General features: G+C 41.5%; 1 protein-coding gene across 4 annotated transcripts in view; it reads right to left on the bottom strand.

The window, feature by feature from the left end:
- mtus1b (microtubule associated tumor suppressor 1b) overlaps window positions 1-21022 on the bottom strand; it is a 204178-nt gene that overhangs the window by 92194 nt on the left and 90962 nt on the right. For all 4 annotated transcript variants that reach the window (XM_072570273.1, XM_072570254.1, XM_072570264.1 and 1 more), the window contains one exon: window positions 17978-18070. In XM_072570273.1, coding sequence (XP_072426374.1) covers window positions 17978-18070 — 93 coding nt within the window. The remainder of the gene's footprint in view (window positions 1-17977; window positions 18071-21022) is intronic.

The raw sequence follows: 21022 nt of genomic DNA on the forward strand, positions 1-21022 counted from the left end.
GCTCTATTTCAACAGGGGCCTAACCAATGTCCTGTACAGCCATAACATGACCTCCCAACTCCTGTACTCAATACTCTGACCAATAAAGGAAAGCATACCAAACGCCATGTTAAAATAAATTGTTTTCATAGATCCACAACTTTTCTTCCCGGAAGAAAATCACTACCTAAACAACCAAGGAATTTGGAGTGCATGATCAAACTCTAATAGTCAAGGGTAGCAGATTGCACTGCACAATCGAAGTTCAGCAACGGTGGTAGGGAAAGGAATTTTCCATGTGACATCTATTTTCTGACATCTTGAATGAAAAGTATAGGTACTCCATGCTGAAGCTGTCAGGTTAATTGCAGGAGGGGCCCTTCTGGAACTGAAGTGTAGTTTTAAATTTGCTAGACAGATCAACTTCATCTTTCACAGCACGTTGAGCACAGGAAAACATCTCTGTACATGACTTTCCTCTATCTCAAACATCTGATTGGAAGATTATACAAAAGTATGGATGCCCAGCTAAATTCAGAGTCAAAAACAGAACTTGCCAGAGAAATTAAAGAGGTCTGACAGCATTTGTCTACAGAAAGCAGATTCAATGTTTCAAAACAGTGATCCTTTTTCAGAAATTCAGATTTCTTGCATTTGTTCTGATGACTAAGAGAGAAACACAGTTTGGCAACACATCCCTCTTTCAGCAACTTTAAATGTCACTCCGGAATACAACAAGTTTGGAACATTTGTATGGGCTTTTATTTCCATCGTTACTTCAAGAAACAAAGCATTTTTTGAAAACAGCTCATTGCAAATGCAACTCCCACAGACTGATATGAAATACACTGCAGTCTTTTCAAAATAAAAGAACGGAATTCTTGCAATCCTTCCAATTGCCATAAAGCTCCATTGTAAAAAGTACTAGCTATCCAAATTCACAACACCATAATTAAAAGTCGACATTACTGTATTTATGAAAGTTTTATATTGAAAGCTACAGCTGAACAAAAATGTCTCCGCTGCATTAACAGATTACAATGTCGCTACATTTAGCGTAGACTTCATAAAGCATCCACATTCCAAGCAAACTTCAAAACATAAGTAAGCTGTTTGACCCTATTAGCCTGCTGTGCCATTTTCAGGGCTGATCAGTCAACTCAGTACCCTGCCCCCACTTTCCTCTGCATAATCATTGTTCCCTTTAACCCTAATAACTAAATCTAACTCAGGACTAAAGGCAAAACTTTGCTTTCAACAATTTGTTGTAGAGAATTCCACATGCTCACCACTTCCCATCTCGCCCTGTTATAGGCTATCCTGCATTCTCAAGCTGTGACCCATGGCTCTGGACTCCCTGACCATCAGGGACACATTTCTTGAATTTACCCCAACTAGCCTCATCAGAATTTCACTGGTTGAGGAGATCACCCCAGTCAACATAGTCCTAAATGAACCAGTCTCTCTTCCTACATCAGTCCTGCCACCCCAGCAATCAGTCTACTAAACCTTAGAGTTCCCTCCATAACCAAAACAGCTTTCCTTCGATAAGAGGCCAAAACAGCACATTATTTCGGGTGCTGTTTTACCAGTGCCTTGTATAAATTGCATAAAGACATTCCTGCGCCTGCATGCTAATCCTGATATCAGCGCAACATACCATCTGCATTCTTCACCCCAACTGAACCTCCAAGATTTCTTTTTGACTAATGTACTAGATCAACTAGGTCTCACCCTTTCCCAGTCTATCAGCATTCGGATAAACTGTTTTCCTGTTTCTACTGGGTGAACTTGCGCAAGTATGAAAGCTCATGTGTTGAAATTGTACCGTATATAAACACTGTTTGCTAGCCTATAGTACACACCCCATGTTTATCCATTTTGCTTTTTATTTCCACTCATACAGCCTCATTTGAATGGTCCCTCCAAGATATCATCCGTCATTGTTTTACTTGATTCTCTAAATCAATACGGTGAGCCATTCCTGTGTTGTCTAAACATACTACAACCAGGAATGATAGTTGTATCATACTCCCACATGCCTATCTATTCCATCAGCTGAACAGTCTTACTCCCCAGGGACAGAAGTTATTAGCTCATGACCCAAAGTCTGAACTTGCATGCTAACTGGTATTCCATTTTGGATACTGGTGAGGACAAAAGCTAACAGTTCACCACTGAAGGGCAGCCAAAGGCAAGTCTGTGACATCACAAGATTACAGCAGTGCAGGGCCTTAAAGTAGTGAAGAGCAACGATTGGAGAATACCCCAATTAGGGAATCAGACAAGAGTTTCCACTGAAGTTAACAAGACAGTCCAGAATATTGTTCTAGACCTTGCTGCCAGTGTCAATAGGTGCAGGAGTAGGCCATTCTGCCCTTCGAGCCTGCACCACCATTCAATACAATCATGGCTGATCATCCTTAATCAGTACCCTGTTCCTGCCTTATCTCCATAACCCTTGATTCCACTATCCTTGAGAGCTCTACCCAAATCTTTCTTAAATGAATCCAGAGACTGGGTCTCCATTGCCCTCTGGGGCAGGGCATTCCACACAGCCACCACTCTCTGGGTGAAGAAGTTTCTCCTCATCTCTGTCCTAAATGGTCTACCCCATATTTTTAAGCTGTGTCCTCTGGTTCGGCACTCACCCATCAGCGGAAACATGTTTCCTGCTGCCAGAGTGTCCAATCCTTTAATAATCAGATCCCCTCTCAGTCTTCTAAACTCAAGGGTATACAAGCCCAGTCGCTCTAGTTTTTCAGCGTAAGGTAGTCCTGCCATTCCAGGAATTGACCTCGTGTCATGGGTCATTGACTGGTTGCAGGAATCTCTTTGGGGAGAATCAGACATTCCAGCCCAAATTCCTATCCATGACACAGCCAGCAGCACCAGCCTGGGCCTGAAAGCAAACTTTAGAGCTGAGGAATAAAATTAAAGGCAGAATCTAAAGAGTTGTAATTTCAGGTTGCTCTAAATGCCACAAGCTATTCAGTAGAGAAATGCAAAGTTGATTGACTTAATACATAATTGGAAAATGCGTGTAAGAGGGTGGGAGATAGTTATAAATCCTTTTGACTATAATCTAATATTTCTCGTAGCCAGAATCTAAGAGAGAAACTAAAACGATTACTGTGTCTTTACAGAAGGCAGAAGCAACCTCCCACAACTAGAGATGCAAGGGACTAGGGAGAATCAACAATTCAAAGAAATTAGTACAGCATTAGTAAAGAAAAAGGAAAACTTATTGGGATTGTATATTAAGCCTATGGGACTGGATGATCTATAACTGCAGCATATTGTCAAGGCTAGCAGATGCATAAGATAGTAATAGTGTGATAATGAAAATAAATATTTAAGTAGCAGCAGAATTAGGCCATTCAACCACTCATGTCTGCTCTGCCATTCAAGATAATACCTGTTCTATGTTTTAAATTCTACATTCCCAACTGGCCCCATAATCCTAAATCAACCCAAGATCAGTTTTGTTAACTTTGGAGGCAGCGTACTAAAGTCACCGAACCCTCAAAATGTTACTCGTCTGTCCTTAAAGGCAACCACTAGATTTTTAAAAAGGTTCCCTTTGATCTGTAATGTTGTAGAAAAGATCCTTTCCATTTCCACCTCGTCAAGGCATTTAGGCTTTTATACACATCAAGTCACCTCTCTCACATTCTAAACTCCATGTCTAGCCTGTCCAATTTATCCTCACCAATCAACTCACTCATTCCAGGGACCAATCTAAAAGTTCCTTCTGATGCATGTGGAGGTTGGGAGCCTCCCACAACCAGAGTTGGGCTGTGGAACAAAAATGTTCCACATGCCACAAAGTTATGGCCAAGACCCATGCAGCTTCCCACAGCAAATTGAAGTGTAGAGTGGACTTGAAATAATGGTCTAACAGGGAGGAAAAAAGAAAACTAATCAAATCAATTGCCATATTGCTGTTTTGCACAGCATAATATGAAAGAGCAATAGTTAAAACTGTTAGATGCACTTGAGGTATTGAGAAGCCTGGACTCAAAAATTGGTCATCAAGACCACCAACAAAACATCAAATGTGTGTCAGTTAGAGATGGTCAATGTTTGCATTAAAACAAACAGTAACTGGGTCAAAGCTTTTTGGATCAAATAGATAAATTATAAATGGATTTATTTCCTTGTCCATTTCACCTCAACATTTTAAAGTACAGGCTTGTTACTTCTGTAACAAAATCTGAAAGAACAAGTTTCAGAATACTAAGTTTGTCAGAAAGTTGGACCATAACATTTCTTCATAGATCACTCGCTTAGAGACTAAATTGCTTCCATTCAAAAACATTTTCCTGCCAAAACTGCAGCTTCGCAAAAGATTCATTTCCTTGAACATCAGATTCCAACCTTGCATTACACATCAATAAAATGTGTAATGGATCAATTCCCGATTCCAGATGGAATAAAGGATTGATAAGAAACGAGAGGACAGATTTTTCAAGAGTTTTAACTTATACACAAAAACAAACCAAAAGTAACCTCAGTCATTGGCAGACAAGAAAAAAAAAAATCATGCTAGTGAAGAAATGATACAGCAGCTGAAAAAGTCATCACCTTTGCCCCATAGGGCTACTCTCAGACACAACTAGTGGTGTCTAACTGGAGGGTCAACACGCATCTCCCAGAGCCTGTACTGTTGCAATCACACAAACCAGCTTCCACTTCATGTGGAGGTCTAAGATGGACCGCGTCCACAGGGACATGACATTACGAAGGATAGTTCTGGCCGTGTTGATACAGAATGCTCCAAGTAGTTGGACCATTCCATATCACCTGTCCTTCATGGCAAAATCTGCAAAGAAAAACACCTTTAAGTCCATCAGGTGGTGGTCGGCTCAGTGTTTGAAATCTTACAGGAAGAGGGTGGATCCTGATAGGTTGTTCCCGGAGAAGGCTGTCAAAGTCATTTGGCAGAATGCCTCATCACCAGAACTTCCCAACAAGTACAAGACATCACTTGGCTAGTGGTGAGAAGGGCACCACCTGAGAGATTCTTCATGTTTGTTACTACACCCTGCATTCAAAAGTGGCAGAGGGTGGGCAAAGTGGTAAGAGACTGTTACACATGCCTTTGGAAAGGAAGGCTGAAGAAAGATGCAGTTGTTTTTGCTGAAGCTTATCTTGAGCTGTGTGATGCAAGACTACATTCGATGGTCCGCTACCTGCCTCAAACTAGATGCAGGAAACACCTGGGTCAAAGTGCCCAGGTACCATGCGAACTCCCAAGGGAAAACTCTGGATTGCAGTAATTAGTTCCCTGCTCACCTGGCTCAGGACTGTCTTGGAACATAGGCCCTACCTCAAGTACACAACTCTAGTCCAACACCAAGCAGGATTTTGCTTAATGTCCAATGTCATTAACCAATAGCATGTATACCTGTGACATTCGCCAAGTATTAAAGGCACAAGATAGATAGTCAGAAACCTGAGACAAACAGCACGCAGCCAGAATTACTATGAAAAACTGGGGGGAAAAAAAAAATTCACCCGGTCAAAACATCCTCACCAGCAAGATCCTTCATTCTGACTTAGAATGATGAAACCTTGGATTGAAATCCTGGAACATACGACCACTGGGCTGCATCACCTGATCTTCAGTTCATCATGTCCCAAGTCACATTCAAGGACAAAAGAAAAGTATCTCGGTCAACAAATGCCACATTCTTTTAATGAAAAGAGCTTGTCTACTTCACTCATTTATGTGCTCTTGACTACAGCTATTCTCCTCACCACTTACTAAGTACTGCTTGCAATTTATCTGAAAGCTTGGAAAATCTGTGTCCTTTGTACCTTAATACAAGTCATAGCAAATGGTTAAGCCAAAACACCCTGTAGGGGATACATTGTACACTTATTCTTGCACAAAATAACATTGTTCAAGTTCAGTACAGGTTGCCTTCAAATCCAGGAGATAAAGAATACTAGTTGGTATTACAAACGTGGAAAAACAGCCCAGCAATCAAGTCACTCCAGTTATTCTTTACATGCAGAAGTTAAAGAACTGTAAAAGGTGACAACCATATGAAAACCTTGAAAATCAGAAGAACACAAATATGAAGCTTAACTGATTTTTTAAAAATCAATCCACTTTTAATAGGCAAGGTGACAAATCCATTTCGTTTGTCTGCTACACTAGCAATATTATGCAGTAACAATGTCAGCTTGACAAAAACATCAACAAATAGAAAGGACAGCAAACACTTCATTACTTACCCCCACAGGTAGTCATCCTGAAATGAAATTAATTACCACGCGTTGACCATAGTTACAATTTGGTTCACAAATTTTAAAAAATGACTTTGACCGAGATTTCTCAATCAAGAAATCATTGAAATTATTCCTCTGGACAACTTTGCAGCCCTTTGTCTGAAAGGAGTGTCATTCTAGCCAGGAATTTAGACGACATTAAATTACAGCTTTTAGATATTTCACACATACTGAAACACTCCCCTCAAAAGATACAAAACAAATCTCCAACTTTAACAACTTAATAAATAAGAAATATGTTCAAGGTGTCAAAATTCAAGATTTCAAAACAAAGTCTAAAAACAGCTACAAATAAACGAAGCACATAGTAACCTTGAGACACTGACTGAAATTAAAACACACCTGGCAAGTAAGGTTCAGAAGAAATGCATCACACCCAATTGTTCATCACCCAAACTAGTCTCTGCACGGATGAATGCTTCTTGTAACCCAACCTTAAATTGGAGATTGATGACTATACCTAAATTCAAAGTTATCCAATTCCCATTGGCAACAGTCCCTGCATTATAAATATTTATTTGGTATTGCGTGCAGAAATCACAAAATGCACAGCTTAGCTAACTTTAATCTTGGCTTTTAATTTTAAGTAATAGCTCTGTGGCAAATGGAATTCATCCACTAATAAAGACTTGGTCTTTGTTATAATCACAACCTACATATTTTTGGATCAACTGCAACAACCATCAGGGATTAATTTAGCAATCCAATCAAACCACTCCATCAGGGACAGTGTCATTGCATACAGAGTTGTGAAGGGTACTTCATGCCAACTGCGTCATTTATCATTCATGAACTTATTTACAAATCATTAACAGTCTTCACATGACCTTCCAAGATGGATCAGTAAAGATGCCATTGAAGAGACTGCAGAAATGACAAAGTCAATTATATCTTGTTGCAATGTTAGTGTCATGTCTCAATAAAAGTTGATTAAAAATATCTACCAGCATTAGCCCCTTGAAAGGCTTCTTCAATTAATTTACTCCTGTTCTTCTCAGGTCTTTTCTTCAAACCCACATACCCTTTCAAAAAACCTGGTGCAAGATCAAGGATGTCTCAAAAGGGTGCAGAATGTTCAAGGGGAAGAGGGGCCAGCAAGAGGACATTGTCCACATTGGAATTGACAACATAGGAAGAGAAAAGGTAGAGATTCTGTAGGGAGATTACGGTTTGGTAGAAATTTAAAAAGGAGGTCCTCGGAAGTAGTAATATCTGGATTACTCCCGGTGCTACGAGCGAATGAGGGCAGGAATAGGAGGATAGAGCAGATGAATGCATGGCTAAGGAACTGGCGTATGGACGAAGGATTCACATTTTTGGATCATTGGAATCTCTTTTGGGGTAGAAGTGACCTGTACAAGAAGGACGGATTGCACCGAAATTGGAAGGGGACTAATATGGAGATTTGCTAAAGCTGCTCAGGAAGATTTAAGCTAGTAAGATAGGTTGGGGGGGGGGGGGGGCGGGTGAGGAAAGAGATCAATCTGAGACTGGTACAGTTGAGAACAGAAGTGAGTCAGTCAGGGCAGGTAGGAACAAGGTAGGACAAATAAGTTAAACTGCATTTATTTCAATACAAAGGGCCTAACAGGGAACTTAGGGCATGGTTAGGAACATGGGACTGGGATATCATAGCAATTACAGAAACATGGCTCAGGGATGGGCAGGACTGGCAGTTTAATGTTCCAGGTACAAATGCTACAGGAAAGAGAATGGGAGGCAAGAGAGGAGGGGGAAGTGGCATTTTTGATTAGGGATAGCATTACAGCTGTTCTGAGGGAGGATATTCCCAGTAATACATCCAGGGAAGTTATTTGGGTGGAACTGAGAAATAAGAAAGGGATGACCACCTTTTTGGGATTGTATTACAGACCCCCTAATAGTCAGAGGGAAATTGAGAAACAAATTTGTAAGGAGATCTCAACTATCTGTAAGAATAATAGGGTGGTTATGGTAGGGGATTTTAACTTTCCAAACAGACTGGGACTGCAATAGTGTTAAGCGTTTAGATGGAGAGGAATTTATTAAATGTGTACAAGACAATTTTCTGATTCAGTAGGTGGATGTACCTATGAGAGAAGGTGCAAAGCTTGACCTACTCTTGGGAAATAAGGCAGGAGGGTGACTGAGGTGTCAGTGGGGGAGCACTTTGGGGCCAGCGACTATAATTCTAATTGTTTTAAAATAGTGATGGAAAAAGATAGACCAGATCTAAAAGTTGAAGTTCTAGACTGGAGAAGAGTTAATTTTGAAGATAGGAGGCAAGAACTTTCAAAAGCTGATTGGGGGCAGATGTTCGCAGGTAAAAAGGGACAGCTGGAAAATGGGAATCCTTAAGAAAGGAGATAATGAGAATCCAGAGAAAGTACATTCCTGTTAGGGTGAAAGGAAAAGCTGGTAGGTATAGGGAATGCTGGATGACTAAAGAAATTGAGGGTTTGGTTAAGAGAAAGGAGGAAGCATGTGTAAGGTATAGACAGGGTAGATCGAGTGTATCCTTAGAAGAGTATAAAGGCAGGAGGAGTTTACTTAAAAGGGAAATCAGGAGGGCAAAAAGTGGACATGAGATAGCTTTGGCAAATAGAGTTAAGGAGAATCCAAAGGGTTTTACAAATACATTAAGGACAAAAGGGTAATTCGGGAGAGAATAGGCCCCTCAAAGATCAACAAGGCGGCCTTTGTGTGAAGCCGCAGAAAATGGAGGAGATACTAAACGTGTATCTTGCATCAGTATTTACTGTGGAAAAGTACATGGAAAATATAGAATGTAAGGAATTAGATGGTGACATCTTGAAAGATATCCATATTAGAGGAATAGTGCTGGATGCCTTGAAATATGCATAAAGGTGGATAAATCCCCAGGACCTGATCAGGTATATCCTAGAAGTCTGTGGGAAGCGATTGTGGGCAGCTTGCTGAGATATTTGTATCAACAGTCACAGGTGAGGTGCCAGAAGACTGGAGGTTGGCTAACATGGTGTCTCTGTTTAAGAAGGGTGGCAAGGACAAGCCAGGGAACTATGGCAGTAGTGGGCAAGTTGTTGGAAGCAATCCTGAGGGGCAGGATGTACATGTATTTGGAAAGGCAAGGACTGATTAGGGAGAGTCAACATGGCTTTGTGCATGGGAAATCATGTCTTACAAACTTGATTGTTTTGTGAAGTAGTAACAAAGACGACTGATGAAGGCAGAGTGGTAGATGTCATCTATATGGACTTCAGTAAGACTTTTGACAAGGTTCCCCATGGGAGACTGGTTAGGAAGGTTAAATCTCATGGAATAAAGGGAGAACTAGCCATTTGGATACAGAACTGGCTCAAAAGGTAGAAGACAGAGGGTGGTGGTGGGAGGGTTGTTTTTCAGACTGGAGGCCTGTGACCAGTGGAGTGCCACAAGGATCAGTGCTGGGCCCTCTACTTTTTGTCATTTACATAAATGATTTGGGATGGGAGCATAAGAGGTGCAGTAAGTAAGTTTGCAGATTACACCAAAATTGGAGGTGTAATGGATAGTGAAGGTTACCTTTGGTGACAACAGGATCTTGACCAGATGGGCCAATGGAGTGACAGATGGAGTTTAATTCAGATAAATGTGAGGTGCTGCATTTTGGGAACGTAAATCTTAGCAGGATTTCTACACTTAATGGTAAGGTGCTAGGGAGTGTTGCTGAACAAAGGGACCTTGGAGTGCAGGTTCATAGCTCCTTGAAAGTGGAGTCTTGGGTAGATAGGATAGTGAAGGTGGTGTTTGGGATGCTTTCGTTTATTGGTCAGAGTATTGAGTACAGGAGTTGGAAGGTCATGTTGCGGCTGTACAGGACATTGGTTAGGCCGCTGTTGGAATATTCTGACCAATTCTGGTCTTCTTCCTATTGAAAAGATGTCGTGAAACTTGAAAGGGTTCAGAAAAAATTGACAAGGATGTTGCCAGGGTTGGAGGATTTGAGCTATCGAGAGAAGCTGAACAGGCTGGGGCTGTTTTCCCTGGAGTGTTGGAGGCTGAGGGGTGACCTTATAGAGGTTTACAAAATGATGAGGGACATGGATGGGATAAATAGACAAAATCTTTTCCCTGGGGTGGGGGAGTCCAGAACTAGAGGGCAGAGGTTTAGGGTGAGAGGGGAAAGATATAAAAGTGACCTAAGGGGCAACTTTTTCCTGCAAAGGGTGGTACGGGTAGGGAATGAGCTGCCAGAGGATGTGGTGGAGGCTGGTACAATTGCAACATTTAAGAGGCATTTGGATGGGTATATGAATAGGAAGGGTTTGGAGGGATACTGGCAGGTGGAACTAGTTTGGGTTGGGAGATTTGGTCGGCATGGACCGAAGGGTCTGTTTCACGACTCTCCAACTCATGTTCTAAAATTTTGGGAAATGCAATCCTAACAAAAATTAATTTTATTTTGATTGTGTGTTAAGTGAGTACTGCTGGATTGTGCAGCATTTAATGGCCCATCCCTTAAACTGAATGGCTTCCTATGTCATTTCAGACGGCAATTGGGACCTGAACTGGAAAGCTAAGGGTAGTGACAACTATTGCACAAGGCTTAATGGACTTCACTTCTGCAATCTCTTCAGTGGCACCTTTATTGATCCATCCTACAAATTAATGAATGAGTATATTGTTGTGACCACTGGCAAATTTCTCAAGTACTAAAGGAAGTAGTTAGGGAGGTGATGGTCATAGTGGTATCATCATTGGACTGTTAATGCTGTGGGGACCTGGGTTTGAATCCAACAATGGCAGATGATGGAATTTGAATTCAATAGAGATCTGGAATTAAGAATCTAAATATGACCATGAAACCATTGTTGACTGTCAGAAGAGTCCATCTGGTTCACTAATGCTGTTTTGGGGAGGGAATCTGGCCTACATGTGACTCCAGACCCACAGCCATGTGGTAGAATCTTAACTGTCATGTGGACAATTAGGAATAGGTAATAAATGCTGGCCCAGCCAGAAATGACCTCATCTCTTGAATGATGAAAAAGCTGAGAGTTAACCATGTCTAAGTACATGCTATGTCATTAGCCAGACTGTATAAAAGATCTTAAAGTAATAGAACACTTCGGAGGCAGCAATCATAGTATGGTACAGTTCAGTCTGCAGTTTGAAAGAGAAGGCAAAATTGGATATAATGGTGTTACAGTTAAATAAAGGTAATTACAGGGAGGAAATGATGAAAACCAACTGGAAGCAGAAGCTAGTGGGCAAGACAGTACAGCAACAATGGCAGGGGTTTCTGGGTGTAATTGAGGACACAGTACAGAGGTTCATTCCAAATAAAAGACAGATTATCGGGGGGTGAAACTAGATAGCCATGGCTGATGAAGGGAGTGAGGAGATCTATCATAGAAAAAAAAGAGAGAGAGTGTGCCTATAAAGTGGCCAAGAGCACTGGGAAATCAGAAGGTTGAGAAGACTACAAAAACAGAGGATAACAACGAGAAATAACGAAGGGAGAGGATCAAATATGAAGGTAAGCTAGCCAGTAACATTAGAAGCGATAGGTATTGAAAGAAACAAACAAGAGACAAAAGTAGAAATTGGGCCACTCCAAATTGATGCAGGAAGACTTGTGATGAGAGATCAGGAAACAGCTGAAGAACTTAATAAATAGCATATGTCAATCTTCACAGTGGAAGACGAGTGATATCCCAACAATTGAGGACAGTCGGAGGGAAAGAGTTGAGTATGTTAGCAATTGCAAAGAGAAAGTGCTAGAAAAGCTACAAGGTCTAAAAAGTGATAAATCTCCTTGACCTGATGGGCTGCATCCTAGAGTTCTGAGAGAGTTGGCTGAGGAAATAGCGGAGGCCCTGACTGTGATCTTTCACAAGATCAGTGGAGTCAGGCAAAGTCCCAGACAAATGGAAAATCTGTGTTGTAACCCCGTTGTTCAAGGAAGGATCAAGACAAAAGATGGAAAATTATAGGCCAATTATCCTAACTTCAGTTGTAGGGAAAATTCTAGAATCCATCGTTAAGGTTGAGACTTTAAATTCTTGCAAGTGCAGGGTCGAATTAGAACAAGTCAGCATGGATTTAGTAAAGGGAGGTCATGCCTGACAACCCTGTTAGAATTCTTTAAGTAACAAGTAGGTTAGACCAGCGAAACCTAGTGGATGTTATCTGTCTAGACTTCCAAAAGAACTTTGATAAGGTGCTTCATGGGAGGCTGCTGAGTAAGATAAGGGCCCACTGTGTTCGAGGTGAGCTACTGGCATGGATTGGGGATTGGCTGTCTGACAGAAGGCAACGAGTTGGGATAAAAGGTTCTTTTTCAGAATGGCAGCTAGTGACAAGTGGTGTCCCACAGGGTTCAGTGTTGGGGCTGCAGCTGTTCACTTTAATATATTAATGATCTGGATGAAGGGACGGGGGCATTCTGACGAAGTTCGCTGATGATATGAAGTTAAGCAGACAGGCAGGTAGTACTGAGGAAGTGGGGAGGCTGCAGAAAGATATCAATAGTTCAGGACAGTGGTCCACGAAATGGCTCATGAAATTCAATGTGAGCAAATGCAAGATCTTGCACTTCAGGAAAAAGAATACAGGGACGGACTATTTTCGAAACAATGAGAAAATCCCTAAAGCCGTACAAAAAGGGGTCTGGAAGTGCTCATCCAGGATTCTAAATGTTGACTTGTTGGTTGAGTTTGAGGTTAAGAAAGCAAAATGTAGTACTGTCATTTATTTCAAGAGGGTGGGAATGTAAAAGCAGCAATGTGCTGAGACTTCATAAAGCTCTAGTTAGGCATGATTTAGAATACCATGTCCAATTCTGGGCTCCACACCTCAGGAGGGACACACTGGCACTGGAGCATGTCCAGTGGAAATTCACACACATGATCCCTGGAATGGTAAGCCTAATTTACAATGAATGACTGAGGACCCCAGGATTGTATTCATTAGTCTTTAGAAGGTTGAGGGGAGATCTAATAGAAAAACTTACAAGATAATGCAAGGCTTAGAAAAGAGGGCCACTGGGAATTTGTTTCCGTTAGGCAGGGATACTAGGACCCATGGGCACAGTCTGAGAATTAGAGGGGGTCAATTTAGAATGGAAAGGAGGAGACATTTCTTCAGCCAGAAAATGGTGGGTCTGTGGAATTCACTGCCACAGAACATAGTAGAGATCGGGACGTTAAGTGTCTTCAAGGCAGAGATTGACAAATTCTTGATCTCGCAAGGAATTAAGGGATATGGGGAGAGTGCGGTTAAGTAGTGTTGAAATGCCCAGTCATGACTCAATGGGCCGAATGGCCTTAGTGCCACTCCTATTTCTTATGGTCTTAAGTCACACATGGGCCAGAAAAGGTCGATTTCCTTCTTCAAAAGGCATTGGTGGATCATTTATTTTCATATGGAAGCAACATGGTCATTCGATTAGATTTTCATTAAATTTAATTTCACCCTCTACCATAGTAGCTACACTGGCCAGCTAGGCTACAGTGGGTACTGCAGATGCTGGAGATTAGAGTGGTGCTGGAAAAGGTCAGGCAGCATCCGAGGATCAGGAAAATTGATGTTTCGGGCAAAAGCCCTTCATCAGGAAGGGCTGGACTACTAGTCAGGTGACATTATTATACTGGATTCGTGGTGCTGGAAGAGCACAGCAGTTCAGGCAGCATCCAACGAGCAGCGAAATCGACGTTTCGGGCAAAAGCCCTTCATCAGGAATAAAGGCAGTGAGCCTGAAGCATGGAGAGATAAGATAGAGGAGGGTGGGGGTGGGGAGAGAGTAGCATAGAGTACAATGGGTGAGTGGGGGAGGAGATGAAAGTGATAGGTCAAGGAGGAGAGGGTGGAGTGGATAGGTGGAAAAGGAGATAGGCAGGTCGGACAAGTCAAGGAGACAGTGCTGAGCTGGACGTTTGAAACTTGGATGAGGTGGGGGAAGGGGAAATGCGGAAACTGTTGAAGTCCACATTGATGCCCTGGGGTTGAAGTATTCCGAGGTGGAAGATGAGGCGTTCTTCCTCCAGGCGTCTGGTGGTGAGGGAGCGGCGGTGAAGGAGGCCCAGGACCTCCACGTCCTCGGCAGAGTGGGAGGGGGAGTTGAAATGTTGGGCCACGGGGCGGTTTGGTTGATTGGTGCGGGTGTCACGGAGATGTTCCCTAAAGCGCTCTGCGAGGAGGTGCCCAGTCTCCCCAATGTAGAGGAGACCGCATTGGGAGCAACAGATACAATAAATGATATTAGTGGATGTGCAGGTGAAACTTTGATGGATGTGGAAGGCTCCTTTAGGGCCTTGAATAGAGGTGAGGGCGCAGGTTTTCCAGTTCCTGCAGTGGCAGGGGAAAGTGCCAGAATGGGAGGGTGGGTCGTAGGGGGGGTGTGGACCTCACCAGGTAGTCGTGGAGGGAACGGTCTTTGCGCAAGGCGGAAAGGGGTGAGGAGGGAACTATACCCCTGGTGGTGGGGTCTGTTTGGAGGAGGTGGTAGAAATGTCAGCGGATGATTTGGTTGACATTATTATGCCATAGCCTCCCCTAGTTTTCTCATTACACTATGAAACACATTTGAACAGTTGAAACTCCCTCCTTAACCTTCCCAAATATATGCACCATGCCTCAAGGCATGTTGATATGTGAAACCAAGTAAGGCTTCACCAGTGGTCTGAAGATTTATCACAAATCTCACTTCTTGGTTCCAGATACAAATATTATTGCCAAACCACTAACTCTCAGCTCCTCCCAAGGGATTGTCCAGGTTGAGTTGGTTGACAACTTCAGTACTGCATTTAAATTCTTTCAATATCTACCTGCTCCAGACGCTCAAATTCACTTGCACATCAGTAATACCATCACTACCTTACTTCACTTATTAAAATTGGAATATATCGTCCTGTCAAACTAGCCAAGTACTGTCCTGCTCTACTTGTGACCATTGTCAAATTAATGATAATCACCAACACTGCTGAATGGTACCTCTAGCAAAATAAAAAGCAGCTCACAGACACATCATTTGGCTTCCATCAGACCCACTCAGCTCCTGGTCCAAACATGGAAAAAAGACCTGATCCCCAGAGACAGAGATTGGGCAACCTTGGCATAAAAGCAACGTTTGACCAGGTAAGGTTTGAAGATTTTGTGAATCAAAACTTGCTGCTGGTTTAAAATCATATCTAGTATAAAGTAGGATGGTTGGAGATCATTGAGCAGAAATTGACAAATCAGTCTTTTAAAAACTGCAGCAGACAGTCAGACACTAAGACTTCAATAGGGAGTAACTCAACTCCTGTCTTCTGAATGCCTGTCCACTATCTACAAGTCAAGCTAGAAATGTGACGGTATTCTCCCTACACAACACAACACAAGCAGCTTCACAGCAAGAACAAAGCAGCCGGCTTGATTAACTACATGTCAATATTCACTCTACTTACCACTAAAAGCTGTAGCATGCACCAATCCACCAGGAGCATTGCATTCAGCTACCAAGGCTCCATTAACCCTGAAATCCCTATCAAGACAGATAAGAGCAGCAGATGCAAAGGAACACCATCTGCAAATTCTCCAGGCCACATTCTATCCTGACTTGGAAATCTATTGCTCATATTTTGTTGTTCCAGAACTTTGACCTAACAGTATTGTTAACATCCTTTCACCCGACACACTGTAGTGCTTCAAGGCATAGTACACCATGACTTACTTCAGGGCAATTAGGGACAGGCAGTAAATATTGACTGAGGAAACAATTCCCACACGCCAAGAATAAATTAAAACACTAATCTCCTCAACCTTCTAGTCTGCAGGTAGAAAATCTCCATGTATTTTGAAGTCGTTTATCCCTTACAAGCTTTTACTACATCCTTTCTGCAGCCTTCACATCCTTTTGTCAGGTCAGAAAAAAAGCCAATGGGTTTGAATTTCTCACTAGTGCCAATTTTGGAATATCCTAAAATCATTAGTCAATCAAGTACTGTTCTAAATAACATGATATTATTCTTCAAAGTGATAGCCAATTTGTAATGATCACAATCCTGCAACAGCATAGAAACAGCAACAAAAGCTTTACTTTTAGTGGCTCTTGGTTTCATTACAAACCTTGGCCAGGACATCTGGACACATTAGCTTCATTGCACACAAACAACTTTGATCCCGCGATTCACAATTAGTGCCTCAAGATTTCTATATCCACTCAAGGCTGCCGACAGCACAATGTCTCAATTTGTAGTAATGGTTCGATAGTTCTATAAATGGACCAAAGAAAGTCACGTGACTGTGATCTTCACTCTCATGTATGAGTATTTACACCATGAACTGCACTCTGTACAGCTGAGCCTCCTGTTCTGTAAGCTTTTGCACATTGAAAAAAACATTGATAATAGTTACAAGAGAGCTCTGCCTGAGCATACAGAGACATCCAAACCACAAGAGAATATCCAAAATTAAGCACATGACAACTAGGATCAAGTGTTATTAACTGTTAAATCAACATCTTTGGCATCCAGATTAATTACTACAAATGCAAAGATGCACTCCTCCAGGTTTTAAATTTTATTGACATTAGAGCGATCAAAGAAATTTTTAAAAAAATAACTTTTGCTGACCTGCTTCTCTCAAACCAAACTCTTACCCTTTTTAAAATTAAGCACATTCACCTCCAGATTTATTGTAAAATCCTTGGCTGTCATCAAGATATCCTTATGGCTGCCCAGTTTACTAAGATCCCAGATCTCCCCATACTTTACATTATCCTTCATGTAAGATACTGAATATTTGAGTAGAGGTGTGCAGGAGCAAGCCAATCTAACAGCAGATACAGTCTCAGACTGCTGTATAAAAAGCTGCCATAATGGGGAACAATAAAAAGTTAGAAATCATACAACACTAGGTTTAGTCCAACAGGTTTATTTGTAAGTATTAGCTTTTGGAGTGCTGCGCCTTTGTCAGGTAACTGGCACCGCCACATCATAATGGGGAATGGAATCAAACCTCTCGAAAAATGAGGTAAAGCAGTCTATTAATCAAAATATCACAATCAGAACAACCATTCAGGTCAGTTATTGGAAATCTTTGCATCTGGTTTTTGTTGAGCAAAATAACAGTGTAGACTACAACATTAGCATTCACTTACAATTAAATGCTTTTGGTCACTTTTGCCCAAGATTAGTTACTCTAATATAACCTGAGGGGTAAGAGAACAAAGCAGCTTAACAAAATTGGATAGAGTTCATTGCTTTTTGCAGGTTGACTGTAATATTTAAAGGCTAAACACTTGCGTTGGGGCAATGAGATTGAATTACAACTGGACATATTTAGATTTGTTCTCCCCATTTACTAAATGTGTACTATAGATTTCAAGATAAATGCCATAATTTTTGTTCAGGTCAACAATTCTTCATTGCAAATTTCTTAAGCTGTATTTGTCCAACATAAAATGGTCAAAAGCTTTTGGTGTTTGAACTAAATTATTTTTAACAAAATGGGCTGAAATAATTGGTGGCATTACCCATCCATTTATTTTACCCAGCAACTGAACTTAAATTGCTACAAAATCAAAAACATTACAAGTTAGCAAATCAAGCAGGCAATGTTCAATCAACATATTATTCCTGGTGGCAAAACAATCTTTATCTTCAATTCCACAAACAAAAAGCCTCTACTTCAGATTATTACATGAACTGACCAGTTGATACCAAAATCAAGTTGTCTTGCCAGAGAATCAAATATTAGAAAACATATGTTTTACCTTGCAACTTGCATGAAGTGCTTTGCTGTTTTGAAGAATTTGAACCTGACCCTTGAAGAGTTTGATGTGAAGTGATGACATTTCTATTCAATCCTTTAAACAAAGGAAGGGTGAAAATTTGGCCAGTCAGCACACATTAATAGTGCAGATTCATATTAAACAACTGTGCAATTTGGCAAAATATAACTCCGCATAAAATGTTCAAGCAATGAAGGTAAATCAATAATGTGCAACCTTACCTTTAACCTTCCATCATTCACTATTTCAGATATCTCTGAACAGGTTAATGAAAATATATTAGAGAGCTATGGAACAGGTGGGATTTGAACTTGGGTCTCTTAAATTTGTTCAATTCATAGAGTCACAGATGTACAGCATGGATACAGACCCTTCAGTCCAACTCATCCATGCCGACCAGATATCCCAACTCAATTTAGTCCCACCTGCCAGCACCCGGCCCACATCCCTCCAAACCCTTCCTATTCATATACCCATCCAAATGCTTCTTAAATGTTGCAATTGTGCCAGCCTCCACCACATCCTCTGGCAGCTCATTCCATACACTTACCACCCTGTGTGAAAATGTTGCCCCATAAGTCTCTTTCATATCTTTCCCCTCTCACCCTAAACCTACGCTCTCTAGTTCTGGACTCCCCGACCCCAGGGAAAAGACTTGGCCTATTTTCCTTATCCATGCACCTCAATTTTGTAAACCTCCATTAGGTCACCCCTCAGCCTCAGACACTCCAGGGAAAACAGCCCCCAGCCTGTTCAGCCTCTCCCTATAGCTCAAATCCGCCAACCCTGGCAACATCCTTGTAAAATCTTTTCTGAACCCTTTCAAGTTTAACAACATCTTTCCGACAGGAAGGAGCCCAGAACTGCACGCATTATTCCAACAGTGGCTTAACCAATGATCTGTACAGCCGCAACATGACCTCCCAACTCCTGTACTCAATACTCTGACCAATAAAAGGAAAGTATACCAAACGCTGCCTTCATTATCCTATCTACCTTCGATTCCACTTGCAAGGAGCAATGAACCTGCACTCCAAGGTCTCTTTGTTGAGCAACACTCCATAGGACCTTACCATTAAGTGTATAAGTCCTGCTAAGATTTGCTTTCCTAAAATGCAGCACCTCGCATTTATCTGAATTAAACTCCATCTGTCACTTCTCAGCCCATTGGCCCATCTGGTCAAGATCCTGTTGAAATGAGGTAACTCTCTTTGCTGTCCACTAAATCTCCAAATTTTGGCGTCATCTGCAAACTTACTAACTGTACCTCTTATGCTCACATCCAAATCATTTATGTAAATAACGAAAAGTAGAGGACCCAGCACCAATCCTTGTGGCACTCCACTGATCACAGGCCTCCAGTCTGAAAAACAACCTTCCGTCACCACCCTCTGTCTTCTACCTTTAAGCCAGTTGTATCCAAATGGCTAGTTCTCCCTGTATTCCGTGAGATCTAACCTTGCTAATCAGTCTCCGATGGGAAACCTTGCCGAATGCCTTACTGAAGTCCATATAGATCACATTTACCACTCTGCCCTCAATCCTCTATTACTTCCTCAAAAACTCAATCATGCTTGAGACACATGATTTTCCATGCACAAAGCCATGTTGACTATCCCTATCATGGGATTAAGACAGTGCTGCCGAGCCAGCATTTATTGATCATCCTCAATTGCTCAGAGGGCATTTAAGAATCGGCTGTATTGTTATCGATCTGGAGTCACATATCGGCCAGACCATTTAAAGATGGCAGTTTTCTTCCCTAAAAGAGCACTGGCAAACCGGAGGGGTTTTTCCAATGGATCCATGATCAATAGATCATTAGACCATCATTCAAAATCTGCCACAGGTGAGAATGAAACCAGATCTCCAGAACATCACCTCTGTCTGAATTTACCGTCCAACAATAATACCACCAATCCATCACCTCCCCTAAAAAGGTAGGGTCACTATCACCACACCAGAGCCCCTCATCCAACAGCATACTAGGAGTCTGATCTGTTGTTGAAATCTCCCCATGGATAGTTGCAATTCAACCGGTTTCAGAAAGGGTTATGACACAAATGCAGTTGAGATTTTAATCCAGGCTTCCTTGCCCAGTACTATGGGACACTACCACTGCACCACAAAAGGCAGTTATTCACTAGCTTACAAAAGATTAAAAGCAGTTGTTATTTGTGTTGTACCTTTAATCCTGAATTTTTAAGGGTTCATGTGTTGCAGTGGTATTGTCCCCACCTTTGATTAAGGATGCTTGGGTTGAAGTCTCACTTGTTTCAGAGGTGTAAGAACATCCAACTATTTGAATGACTCAAAATACAATTACAGCAAATCGGTCAAGCAAATGCAAAAAAGGTGAGTGTGTTTACAAAGTAGTATCGGAAAGCAAAAACTAAACAGAATTTAATCAGGGATGGAAGAGGAGAAGGTAGGAAGAGCAAGGCCATGGATTGACCTGGAAATAAAATTATAACAAAATATTACTGACATACAAAGACAGAAAATGCCCAATTGTGTGTGAAAGAGACATGCTGCAAGAACATGCAGGGTAACAGTTATAGATGATCAAGCTTATGGAAGGTAAATTGTAAACAGTCAGCCAGGTGTGTTTTGTAATAGAAGCAAATGTATCAACAATGAGGACTTCAGCAGCTGACAAGGTTAGAATCAGAAAATTACAGGAAGGTGGAAATTGGTGGTGTTCTTAAAGAGAACATAGCTGTGTGGCCAAAAGCTCATCTCCCAGAGTCCAATAATAACAACGTTTATGTTTTGCCTCCATCTTTGGCAATTACCACGATGGGACCAGCTGCTCAAGAACAGACTATCAATTATTTTTCAGTCTTCCCAACATTTAAATGAAGGACATGCATGTTTGTATGTTGCTCAATGTCAGATAACCAGTTTGATAATTTGGAAGAACGGTTGAGAGCTGGAAGAGAGGTTGAACTGATTGCCATTAACTTCCATATGAATTGTACGTCAATACAGGATGACATTATCAATGGGTGGAATGTAGATTAGAAC

This window comes from Chiloscyllium punctatum, chromosome 1, assembly GCF_047496795.1.
Source record: "Chiloscyllium punctatum isolate Juve2018m chromosome 1, sChiPun1.3, whole genome shotgun sequence".
Taxonomy (NCBI): Eukaryota; Metazoa; Chordata; class Chondrichthyes; order Orectolobiformes; family Hemiscylliidae; genus Chiloscyllium; species Chiloscyllium punctatum.